The following is a 13,055-nucleotide window of genomic DNA, read 5'->3' on the forward strand; positions in this document are numbered from 1 at the left end:
AAAGCTTTGTTAATATGCAGGCACTGCGGCTCCCTCCTGGCTTCCTTCCCTTGCAGTTTGTTTTACTTCAGGATTCACCCACTGGGATTATAAAGGCTGCAGACAAGGGTTAGAGGTGAAACAAAGAAAACAAGGATGTTTGTTTATTTAGATGGAGCCAGAATTCATAACGCTGGAGACACCGGGCTCCTCCCCAGAGATAACCGTAATTTTACAGCACCCCTCCACAACCTTTCTTCCAGAAATAAAGCAGCGACAAATCCAAAATACCATTTCCCTGAGCAGCTCCTAGAACCAAAACAAGAAGGAGAGTTTTTCCTGCAAAGTGGCCAGCCACTGGAACAAAACAAACACACCTCTATTGATCTCCACGTGGGTAAACATCTAAAAAAAGAAATGAAGACAACTCTGCCTACCTCAGAGGCCTTCTTTTATTCACTCAACATGTGCCTTATTACAGAGGTCTTTTTTTGGCCACAGATACTTTTTCCTCAGGTGGCAACCTTATTTCCCCCACAAACCCTTCAATGGGAAGGCCAAATTTTGCTTTCATTTACTTGCGTAGCAAACAGGCATATTCCAGGCAGCCTGGCAATGGATTTTCCCTTGTTTTAACAGTGATGACAGCTGCCAAGGAAGGTGAAGATGCATCCACTGCACCTAAGGAAAATCTTGCTTTTTCCCCAGGTGAAGAGGTCGCTGGATTTATAACAGAGGAAGAGGTTGTACAGCGACAAAGAAGTGGACCCTAAGATCCCAGTTAGAAAAGACTAGAGGCTGATCAGTCGCTGGCTGTTAATCCAGGGCTCTATTGGTGTCAGGGACTGCACTCTGAGCACATGCAGGGCAGCCATGAGGACACAGCTCGGCCCCACCGCCAGTACCAGAAGTGGCCGCTTACTTTCAAGCTCTCCGCACAGCCTGTAATCACCCAATATTGAAACCAGATTTACAAGCTCTTTAGAGGAGGAGAAGTTTGTGATTTCCAAAGCAGACACATTCGGTATTTCAGAAAAAGGTCAAGCCCCCTGTGGCGTAAGGGGGTTTTAATAGAATCAGTTCAGCAGGAGTTAAGAGGAGACATACCAACTCAATGGCTCCCAAGGCTGGAGAAGCAGAGCCGTAAGAAAAGCCGCAATCATTGTTTCGAGGAAAGAATTGGGGAAATAGAGAGGCACGGGGGAAGCTAAATTGCATCTTGGATGTTTGATTTCATTTATTGCAATCTGAGAGACTTTTCAGTTAGCCATAGAGAGGGCTGTCCTCCTCATGCTCCAGGGCTCGCTGCACTTTCAAAGGAACATTTGTTATTGTCTGCAGTGGAAACCCGAGAGCGCGCGACACAACGACAAACCCAGGCTCTATTCTGAGAGGACGGCCGTCAACCGCTGCCTCGCCTCTCTGCCCGCAGCCTCGGCCAGGCCCTGCAGCTTTCATGCAGCCTTGTGCACGCTGACGCAGCACACAGGGAAGAGCACAAAGGTCCCTGCTTGTTACAGAATCGTAACTTATTTATCTTACAGAAGTAATGACAAACCGATACTGGTGCGCTCTGCAGACACAGTACGCAGCCTCTGTGGAACCCTCACTGACAGCACACACGGCCCGGTGCGCTCCGACCCCCTGCACTTTTGCAGGCCTCTCTGAGAAGAGTCAGGGCTCGTTTCACAGCTCACAGAACTGCTGCCAGACAGACACCAGTGCCCGTAACATAGTTCCCTGGACATACGGGCTGCGATAAATTGAAAACCCAGATTCCACCCGGAGAAGACTCGGAGGCCTGGAAGCTTCCAGGCCACCTCAGCCACTCCGGCTGTCCCGGGGCTCGGCCCGCGGGGGTGGCGGACAGGCCCTTTTCTCTGAAACATCTCCACAGCGAGGGGCCAATTAGAGGCTCCAGCTCTTATTAGCTTTTCAATGGCAAGCATAAATAGGCCCTTATGTATTCAAATCAGCAGCAAATGAGTGGTGAAGGTCAAGGGATGGTTATAGGACCGTAGGATGTGCTGCTCCAGACCTGTGTAGGAAAGTTTAGCTACCAGGTCTTATAACCCACCCAGGCATCATCACCATGGCTGCAGCTGCACTTGACAGACACTACTTCGGTTCATGTCTTTCAGCACCAAGTTCCCAGCCAGCGATCCCCCAGAATAACATGTGGCAGAGCAGACAGTTGCCCTAGAATCTGGTATCCGTGCAAATAAAGAGCTCCTGTAGGAAAGCAGCATTTGAAAGGTCACAGCCAGGCTACTAAAAGCAGCTGCAGCCACACAATCAGCAGCAGGAAAAGGTAAAACTCTTGAGAATGAAATGTGCTGCATTAAGGGCAATTAACTCTTCAGGTACTTCGAGGAAGAGCCAGCAACTTGACGTACAGAAATTAAGTTAGCTCCCCCAAGTTATACTTCAACACTGTAAACCTGGACACGGTGGGACCAAGGTTCCCATGGTTCTTGGCCAATGTGTTTAACTGTGAATGAATTTGCAGCACTTCTATTTACATAACCCAGTGATCATGTCCAGCAAGGCCACCACACAAATCAGAGAGAACTTTCAGGAATAAATGCTTGTGACATGGAGCCAGAGATTTCCCTCGCTTACAGCTCCCTGTATTTCAGGCTGCCTATCCCAAAGCAATTTACCACAGTAACTAGCACACAAGATCCAAACGTTGCTGCAAATTTTTTGTAACCCTTACATACACCATCTCCTCATTTGTGAGGACACAAGCTCAACTGTACAAGAAGAGGCAGAAGCATTTCTGTAGCCCTTCAAACATCGATGAATACAAAGTTTTTACAAAATTTTGTCTCCAGCAGCAGCATTTTGAACTTTCCTTTTGCCATTACACAGCACCTACTTTTAAACAAAGTTTAATTCTGCTTAGTAAAGCAAGAAAAATACTGTAAGCCTCAAATATCGTAAGCTCCTTGGATAATCCAGAAGTTGTGTTTGACTGTAGCAACTAGATATTGAATATAAGAAATAACTGAAAGAAACCAACATGTTGAAGGAAAAAGAAACAATGAAGTGCATAAGCATAGGCTGGGACAAAAAGCAACCTATGAAAGAGCAGCATAAAGAGACAGAGATTAAAGTGAGCTCATTGTTGATTCTCCAGTTAATCAGTCCCACACAGAAGTAGCAGCATGTGATACTCAGACTATAAAAGAGCAAGGCAGATGTTGTGTTGCACAGTGCTCAGAGGGGTTATCAGCAGGAAAAATATATATCTCACACACACACTCCCACAGCAGAGGTCATGAGGTTTATCTAGGTGTCTTCCCACTCCCTCCCCATCCCCAAATAAAATCTGAAAGTAGAAGGTACGAAAGAAAAGAGTTCCATACAAAAGAAAAAAAAAAGTTAGAGAAAACGAGTATTAGGAGACAAGCAAGGAAAGTGAACTACAGGAATGAGGGGAAACCTTTTGGCAAGTTTTGCCTGCGGAGAGGATGGAAAAGTTATCACATGGTTACAAAAGAACTCACATAGTCACAAGGAAAAATAAACTATCATAGTCAAGAATGGAGGACAAGTTCACTGTCCCCGAAGTACTAAATAGTGAAGCTGTCACTCATTCAAGAGTAACTACCTAATTCCCCTCAGCAAGGAGGAAAACAGGCTATGTCTGCAGTAACTATTCTACACAGCATTACCACATTTACCACCCTGATTATTCCCACACAGAAAAAAAAAAAAGACAATTGCTTTCTAAAACAAAAAGTCACAAACAGGTTTCAGACAAAATATATATATTTTAAAAAAATCTTTACAATAAGTCAGGAAACATAGGAGCTTGCATACAGTTTATTATAATAACTCAGTTCTCAGCTCCCTACAGTTCAGATAACCCTGGTGACAGTGTTTACAACTTCTAATTTTTGCTTTCATAACTTTAAAGCAAACAATACATTTGAGTGTATTTTACTCTGTGCAAATAAGACAACTTTTGGAATCCTTCAGAAGAAATATCCAAGATTCTGTTTGCAGAGGTCCTTTGTTTCTCAAAGATGATTTATGAGAGTTTTTCTTTTAAGATAAAGTGCTCCTGTCCAGCAGAACCCAAAGGCCTTCAAGAGTCCAGAGAGTAAGTTTAGCTCAGATTAAAAAATAATTGGTCATACAAATTCCAGCTTCCCATGTCCACTGTACATTCCCCAGTGGACTAGCGATAGGATCTTATCATTGCTGAGGTCCGAATGTCTCATTTTATCACAGGTCATGCAGCAGTTCTCGTGACCAGTTACAGGCACCATGCATTCCAAGTCCAATTTTGCCACCTGTCCTTTCTTCGAATGATGTCCATGAAAACTATAGTGCAAACGGGAGAGCATTTGCTGTCGTTGATCTTGCAGTCTCTTATTTTCACTCCTGAGCATCCGCAAGGCCAGCATGATAAGGAGCACCAAAATGAGCCCACCAGCTATAGGAACAGCAATTACAGCTGCCCTGAACCATAATTCTTTCGAAGAGGTCAGTTCCTGTACCTTGGTGATAAGATTCTTGCTGTCATGTTGATATCTGCTCCCTTGTCCTGCAGAGGGAGAAAGATGTGAGGTTTATTTCAGTATCAACAATCAGCTTACATATCAGCAACTCCCTGAAAGTCCGCACTGACAAGTTTAAGGAGTCACAGCTACGCACTGTGCCATACTAAGAGAAGTTTCCAAGGGTGTTTATGACATGGAATTTCTTACCCTGACAGCTGATTTAAGGAGGAATGCCACAGATAAGCAAGACAGACCTCTAACATTAACACAGACATAAAAGCTGCTCAGCTGAGATGCTCCCCCTGCACCCAGCCACCCGCTTGTCCTCCTGCTGTCTCTATTTACATTAATAACAAAACTAACTGCAGACCTTCAAGATCTGACCATCACCAGCCTGAAGGCTACAAGAGTGATTTCACAGAAGCTTCCTCACCCTACCTGAAGTCTCACCCTTGGAAGGAGACAAAACATCGTGCAGTCCTCTGTAATTGCACATATCTTCATGACAGCATTCCAATGTGGACACGGTGGTGCCAGAGTGGTTTTGTGCCTGTTTGGCTTGGCAGATATCAGCTGTGCTTGCAATAGAGTCCAAGCAGCCATGAGTAAGTGGGGAATGTGTATTCTGAGGATCAAGCAGTCTGGAGAAGCAGGCGCTAAGCTCGGATTTGCACATATAGCCGGTCGCAACACAGTGTGCGGCATCACAGTAGCATCTGATTTCACCTAGAAAACAAAGTTGTGCAAGACACAGTTAAGAATGTGGTCCCTTAGAGACCCTTTGCTAGGTACTCTTATTGGCTGTAAGCAGTACGCAGCGAGTCAAACTTGGTAGCACTTTCAGGGTGCTCCCCTGGACTGTAAATCCAGGAGAGCAGGGGGTTGTTTCCCTTCCACAGCTCTGCACTGCCTGTCTCCTTGTAACTTTAATCCCAGCGAATGCCTTCAGGCACTTGTTTTAATTAGTAGTACTGTGGCCCTTTGAATTAAGGCAAGAACATTTCACTAAAACAGGGATGGGGAAGGGGGGGGGGGGGGGGGGGGCAGGAAGGTCAGAGTGGCATTTTTTCCCAGGTAAGAAACTAACAAGACCATTTTATAGCTACTTCCACTCCTCATCAGCAGTTGCATTACGCTGCGTCTAAAACGAAATCCCAGTTCTAAAAGCAATACACACCTACAGTCCGACAAAGAAGTCGCATCTATGTTACATTAAACCATTACTACAGGAGTAGCATTCTACTTTTATGAAGTGAACACTTCTCCTCACTGGGCATAAACACACAAAACCTCTACATTAAAGGTCTGTGTGACAACAACAACTAAACGGAACTGTTGAATTGTTTATTACCTCTCAGTACTGTGCCAGAATTTAAAAGGTTTAACTAACACCTTATAAAGCTATTAGCTAGAACCATTACCAGCTAAAATCTCCCGGTCAGGAAGTTTTTTATTGTGTGAAACTGGGCAACTATTTGTAATTTCTGCAGAAAGAGGAATTCTTAAGTAACCATTCATGCAAAAAGGCTTCTTTTTGTCCGTCAGCGTTACAAAACAGACACAGTGCAGCTTACAGTGAATTCTGGCAAAGCAATCAGTGTCTTCCAACCCAAACGTGAAGTTATTGGATGGAGTGAAGTTATAAGGCTTGAAAGTGCTCCCCCAAATTCTGCATGGAATCCAACACGCGGTCAGAAGGGGAAACACTCAGACTGAAAATCCTCTACTGGCTCTATGAAAAATCTCTCAGGAAGTGATAAAAAGTGTTGCCTTCTTAAAACTCTTCGTGCTGTGCTCTCCAAAACACAGCAGCACGAGTTACACACGTCGTGCTGCAGGGAAAGCTCGCTCTTTCTAGGCAAGCTGCAGCTCTGACGCACTGAGTGTGCCACCAGCCCAGGGTTTAGGAGGTCGTGTTTTTGAAGCTATCCTCAGAAGAGCCGAGCCAGTAATGCACCTGGCCTACCTGCCATCAGAGCAGCACTAAAGACCTAAAAGCCAACTCAATTGTCAGACCTTCCTTCCGCAGCGTGCCCTCCCTATAGGCTTCCCGCTGCCACCCTTTCTTGCAGTGCTTTCTTCCCCCCTCTCGCACGCCCAGAAGTTGTTCTGAGGGCTGTGAACAACGCTCAGCCAGGTTAGCAGCCCTCTGCCCACCTCAGCGCTCCCCCAGAAGGCCACGGCCGGCTCCAGGCCCTGCAGTTCCCGCTGCTCTGCAATAACTCTGCCTAATAGAAGCCAAATGATGGAGTGTCTCACTGTCTCCAGTCTGCGCCGATTCCCCTGGGCTCTCAGCGCGAGTAACCTAATTTCTCTTGAATTCACACACATTCCCTTCCAGCGTGCTGTGGAGCAGCCCCTTTGTGTTTGCGGTTGGCAACAACCGTTTTCGAAGCATTTTATGTAAGTTTTTCAGAGAGCGCGGGGAGGGGGAGAAAAAAAAAGTAATTTTTGTCCTTTTCTCACTGCGTGGGAGTGAAGAATAAGCAGCGATCGGGGAACACCACCAGCAGCGCTGCGATCCGAGGGGCTGAAGCAACGCGCACCCACTGCCCCACCGCCCGCAGCCCCGCTCGGCGCTTTATGGACCCGAGACGATCCTATAAACAAACGTGCCGGGCTATCATCGGGTTCTCGCAACTGCTTTTTAATTAAAGCCACGTTGCTGGCCCAACAGAATGGCCTCTGTATGCCTGCGTTAAAACTGTATTTCTGTCAATTCATAAAGTTTCTTCCTGTGCTACGCAAAAGGCCAGAAAGGGTATTCGGTGTTTTGAAACGGCAAACAATGCCCTTCTGTTCCCTCCTCTTTCTCGTTACTGTATGTAGCTATTAAAGAAAAATGTCTGCTTTTAGTCAAGATGGCTACAGGAGAGACTGCGGGCTTCTCTCGGAGCGTTTGAAGTCGGCAGCAGCCAGCAGCCTGTGATCCCCTAATTATATCATTATCAGGCACATAGTTTCAGTATCTGCGACTTCACATCACTCAGTCCCTCCCCGCTCTCCCCGCTTTGATGGGGCCGGGAGGCTCCCTCCGCATCGCCAGGGCTGTTATTTAGCCTTAATTACAGCCTGCCTTCCAAAATAACCAAGTACCGCGGCGCAGCGGCTCACCCTGCCCCAACCCCCCGAGCGCGGCGGTTCCGGGCGGCCGCCCCCGCGCCGCCCCAGCCGGGCTCCCGGCGACGCCGACGGAGGTCCGGCCGCTCGCCCCGAGTGCAGCGCGGAGCCGCTCCCCGGACGCCCGCCGGGCTCCCCGCAGCCTCCCCCGGGGCTCTGCCGCCCTCACCTCTGGTGAGCAGGACGGCCATGGCGCACAGCTCCAGTTGCAGCCAGATGAAGATGTAGCTGGAATGGCGATCCATTTACCCGCCCGCCACAGCCCGCCCCGCAGGCACGGCCGAGCCGCCCGCCACAGCCTCCACCGAGGAGCCGCTCGACCGCGGGCGCAGCCGTCGCGCGGCCACCGCTGCGGCTGCGGCCCCGTCCCCGGCTGCGGGCGCAGCGGCGGTACGGCGGGCGCTGATCGCTGACACGGCGGCGGCGCCTCCCGCCCCGTAAATACCGGCGGCGCCGGGCCGGGACGGCACGCCCCCCGCGCCGCCCCATTGGCCGCGCCGCGGCGCCGCCGGGAGGCGGGCGGGGAGCGCCGCGGGCACGGCCGCCTCCGTCGACCCTGGGCCCGGACGGCGAGTCCGCCCGCGGCGCCCCCGGGTGGCGGCAGTGCGGGACAGTGCCGTGCAGCGCAGGGCTGTTCGCCCAGCGGAGCTCGAGGCACGGCGGAGAGAGGAGAGAGGGCACCGACCGTTCCCACTCCGGATGGGATGGGGCACATCGCACGCCGAGCTTCATAAGCAAATGTAATATCTCTGCCCGCGTTTTGGTGGAGACGTGTTTAATGAATAAACAACGACGCGAAACCCTTTCTTCATGATGAAAGGCGCAGCTGAAATGAAAGCGAGTTGCACGCCCCATGCTGATGGCAGTGCCACGGGGCCTGCAGCAGGTAATGACTGCCGCCCTTCCTGCCGCTCTGGGCCGGTGCTCATGGGTGGGACGTCGAAGTCATGCTACGCCGTGGTGCCAAAAGTGTCATTACAGCCTTTTTTCCACGGTTATATAAAAAACGCATTTGTACTCCTGCCCGGCTCCCATGGGCTGGGATGCTCTGTGTGGCTCAGGGGACTTCGAGGCCACTGTCACTCCAGGATGGAGTAGATGTCTGCTCCCCACCAGCGCAGCCCTCTGTCCCTCTGACATCGGCTTTGGAAAAGCAGCGATTGGAAGGGGAAGCAGGAGGTGATGATACCACCAGCTCAGGGCTCCCCTCATACAGAGCTGGGGCTCCTTCATGTCCTGGTCCCAAACACAGCATGCCCCATCATTTACGTCTCTCTGCTAATTTGCTGTTCTATGTTCTCATCTCGTTACTTTTTATAAGCCTTGATTTCTGCAGTATCTGCACACCCACTGTTTCCCATTGATGGTCAAAGCCATCGGGCAGCGCGTAGATAACAAATCAATAGCAAAAATTACAGCCTTCATGTGAAACGTTCCACACGTCTTCCAAGACACGCTCCAGCCAGGATGCAGTGCCCTGTGAAGAGGCATTCCTCCCCTGAAAGAGAAAGGAGGAAACGTGCAGTCTGAGGTTGAGATAACTCGGGTTTACTTTGGCAGGGAGGAACGGGCTGGATCTCAGCTAATGAGTGCTGATGCCATCACAAACTATAATGGTTTTACTGCGAGTCTCGCCGTTTGCATATGTATGAGATCGACACACGTGTGCTGCACCGCAGCCTTTGCGCTCACATTATACATAGCTGCGCTCCACCACAAAGTAATCTTCTAATGCTTGTTTCTGTTTAGGAATTACAAAAACACCGGCATCGGCCAGGCGGTATCTCCCGCTCTGGCACTGCTGTCAGACACTCATTTGCAAACATACGAAAATATCGTTCATTGTAATTTATAATCGTTACAGCAACATGTGCGAGTCTGCAGTTATCGTCTCTCCTCTCCCTCCCGCTGGTGACAAGTGCATTTAGCAGATCCCATTTGTTACATGCGATACCGACAGACTGGAAATGGCTTTTATTCGTGGAGCCACATTACTGCACTAAGTAACATGAGAGACTCCTGGATGTCATAAACATCCTGTCCGGGGAGCGCGGGCAGACTGGCCGGGAGGCAATGTGCTTGAAATCAGTTTTCAGCAGCAAATTTCATTGACAGCTGTCAAATCAGAATTGTGAGCTACAATTTACTGTGAAAAACGGGTAAATGGTGTGTGCTGCAGGCAGAGCTGGGGCAGCGCAGGGACAGGGAAGGGACCTCTGCCCGGCCTCGTACCTCCCTCACGTACATCCCTTGGAGGATGTGTGGGTGAAGCTGTGCTGCCAAGGTCTGATCTGCTGTGCGAGAATTACCTGGGGTCCTCCGTCAGGCCACAGCACAAACAAAATCATTCCGCTCTTGCAATTCTAATTTGCTTTTGTTTCAGAGGTGAGAGCTTAACAGGGCCAGACTGGCTTTCAAGAAAGGGACAGGAGACAGATCCAGCACGTTCTGCAACCAGAAGGAATGTGGGTTAATAACTGCAGCAAGGAGAGCGTCAGGAGCCCGAGGCCACAGCTCCAGCAGCTGTGTGATGGCAGTGCTGAGGCTCCATTTTGTAGGGACCCCATGGCCCCAGGGGTGCAGGGCCCTCACACAGCCCCCCAGGCACAGCGAAGCCCTGTGAGATCAGCACGGAGGGCCTGGCCTGGCTGCAGAACCGGCCCTTGGGCACCTCAGAGAAAGGCACAGCCTTGGGAAGCATCTCAGTGGAGCGTGTTCCCTTCTGCATCCGCTCAAAACCGAAACGAACACAAAGTTTTGTTTCCAGGAAGATAAATTTCCCAATCAAAATAAGAGATACATCCAAAGAGGCTTTGCAGGCCATTCAAATGCTGTTTTGGTCCTTTAACTTCATCTCACAGGCCAACAGCTGCCAGATTTCTCTCAGGAGACCTTCTGAAAGGTGCTCCTTAGAGACAGCTTTGAACGGTAAGCACCCAATGTCCCGAACAACTCCAAACCCAGAGCAGGCTGGCAGCTGCTCTGCTGGTGCCTGCTGCCCTATTTGATAAACATGTCCAGGAGAAGGCCTGCTGTCCTTCACCAGCATTGTGTGAGCCGTGCAGCCATGCACGAGCCCCCTTCCCATCGCCAGCTGTAGAAATCCCCCAGTGAAATCCCACATCCACCACCATCTCTGGAAGCCCATGTGCTCAAGAGACCCAACACAGGCTCGAGAGGATGACTGGCACGAGGGTTTTAGGTCTTTCCTAGATCTGGGAGGAACATCAAGACAAGCCAAGGCAGAGGCTGAGCTGGCAGCACTTGCTGAGACCATTTCCTTGAATGAGAGCAAAGCTCCTCTCTGGCTCTGGGAAACCAACTCCAGAAAAATCAGCCTCCTCCTTCTGTGTTGCATCTCTCATGTATTGCCTCTTTTTCACATGAATCAGCATGAGCACCTGTCCGTGATGCTGCCTGTCACAGATCTGCCACCACAGCAGCATGCCTGCACAACTGACGGAACTGGGGTGAAACCTCAGCTCGCAGGTGCTCCTGGTTTAAGCAGTCACTCCTAGAAGAACGTTTTGCAGCGAGTGAAGAGTAATTCCTTCATCTGGTGGCTTTGAACATTATCGTGGATTTCCCACTGGCAACCAGCCATCGTTTCTCCAAATATTTGGATGTAACCTTTCAGTCTGCCTCTGTCAAACAAAAGCTGTATTAACATAACAGTATCTGCTTGTTTGAATGCTTCCACTAGCTCCTTCTTCCCTTTAAAGAAAGAAGGAAAGAAGGAAAGAAAAGGAAGGAAGGAAAGAAGGAAGGAAGGAAGGAAGGAAGGAAGGAAGGAAGGAAGGAAGGAAGGAAGGAAGGAAGGAAGGAAGGAAGGAAGGAAGGAAGGAAGGAAGGAAGGAAGGAAGGAAGGAAGGAAGGAAGGAAGGAAGGAAGGAAGGAAGGAAGGAAGGAAGGAAGGAAGGAAGGAAGGGAGAAAGAGAGAGAGAGAGAGAAAGAAAAAGAAAGAAAGAAAGAAAAGAAAGAAAGGAAGGAAGGAAGGAAGGAAGGAAGGAAGGAAGAAAGGAAGGAAGGAAGGAAGGAAGGAAGGAAGGAAGGAAGGAAGGAAGGAAGGAAGGAAGGAAGGAAGGAAGGAAGGAAGGAAGGAAGGAAGGAAGGAAGGAAGGAAGGAAGGAAGGAAGGAAGGAAGGAAGGAAGGAAGGAAGGAAGGAAGGAAGGAAGGAAGGAAGGAAGGAAGGAAGGAAGGAAGGAAGGAAGGAAGGAAGGAAAAGAAAGAAAGAAAAAGAAAAAAAAGAAAGAAAGAAGTGGAGTTTGGAAAACTGCAGTCAACTGTTCAACTTTACCAAGGGCATCATGGCAGCCCTGTCCTGGGGGAACTCGAGGAGCTCAGCATTTGCACACTGGGGTATTTATGTCCATACCAGCACTTGCCAACGCTGCCACATAGCAGTGACTTCATCAGCAAGGAAAGATCACTACTACATTTCAGCCCTTTCAAACTGGCGACAAGTGATGCTCATATGTCATATCCATTCTGTTTTGCACCTTGCAGCTGCACTTTGGCTGAGAAATTCTCATTTGGAAATGGGACTGCTTAAGCATCTTCGGAGCAGCATTAATCAGAGTAGTATTTTTTATTAACCACTCCACGCCGGCCATTCCAGTTATTTTACTAACATTTGGGATGCGATACACACAAGCTAATTCTACTGAATTGCCTTTACTTATGATGATTATTGCCTTTAAAAAATAATTAAGGCTTAAACTAGCGTAGCTATGCTCAGCATAAAGCCCAGGGGGCAGGGAACGTAATATGACTCAGTGCAGTGTCTTTGGTTTCCCACTTCTGGGGCCGGCCGTGGATTTACCGAACCACGCAGCATGTCAGGAGCTGAGGCTGTGCAGAGCCCAGAGCTTGGCTCGTTCCCCAGCCCTCCCGGTGACAGACAGGCTGCCGAGCAGGTTCCCGCAGGTGGAAAACTCCCAGGCAGCTTGATCCCCCGTAAGTGGGGCAGTTCAAAGGGGCAGATGGAGGCCTGCTCACTTTCAGAGCAATTAGCGTGTCCCCAGTGAAACCACCTTAACTGCAAACTGCAGGAGGGGAGCTGCTTTTGGAGATGGGAAGCAATACCTGTTCACACGAAACAAAGAGGGAGCGAGGCCCGTGTGTGCCTCAAGGCTCCGTGCCCGTATCACCCAGCCGACCCCGATCTGCATCCCCCAGATGTAGCACAGGAGAAAGAGACATTTTTAAGGGGCTCAGAAAGCAAAGCGTTGCTGAGATGCTCATCAGTTCACCTTCTTTTTTTTTTCTTTTTTTTCGTTTAAAACTAATCCTTCCCTCCCCCCAGCCGTGCTACTCCTCCCAATCAATAGGACGGTTTGCATTTATCCTCCTGGAGGCATCGCTGCCAGGACCAGGGCCAGAGCGATCCAATCGATAGAGGGAAGCTGGAGCGAGGCTGGAAAAGAAGCAGCAGAGAGATT

General features: G+C 49.5%; 1 protein-coding gene across 2 annotated transcripts; it reads right to left on the reverse strand.

The window, feature by feature from the left end:
• Positions 1 to 3,738: 3,738 nt before the first annotated feature.
• BAMBI (BMP and activin membrane bound inhibitor) lies at positions 3,739 to 8,343 on the reverse strand. Of its 2 annotated transcripts, none has more exons than XM_025147325.3 (3): positions 7,783 to 8,343; positions 4,944 to 5,219; positions 3,739 to 4,537 (listed from the first exon to the last, which is right to left on the reverse strand). In XM_025147325.3, the coding sequence occupies exons 1-3, from the start codon at positions 8,326 to 8,328 to the stop codon at positions 4,478 to 4,480; spliced, it is 882 nt and encodes a 293-aa protein (XP_025003093.2). In that variant the 5' UTR covers positions 8,329 to 8,343; the 3' UTR covers positions 3,739 to 4,477. The 2 variants fall into 2 exon arrangements, with proteins under 2 accessions (XP_025003093.2, NP_001182330.1); NM_001195401.3 differs by having other exon boundaries at positions 4,932 to 5,219; positions 7,783 to 8,027.
• Between the last annotated feature and the right edge of the window lie 4,712 nt (positions 8,344 to 13,055).

The sequence above is a fragment of the Gallus gallus genome, chromosome 2 (genome assembly GCF_016699485.2).
Source record: "Gallus gallus isolate bGalGal1 chromosome 2, bGalGal1.mat.broiler.GRCg7b, whole genome shotgun sequence".
NCBI lineage: Eukaryota > Metazoa > Chordata > Aves > Galliformes > Phasianidae > Gallus > Gallus gallus.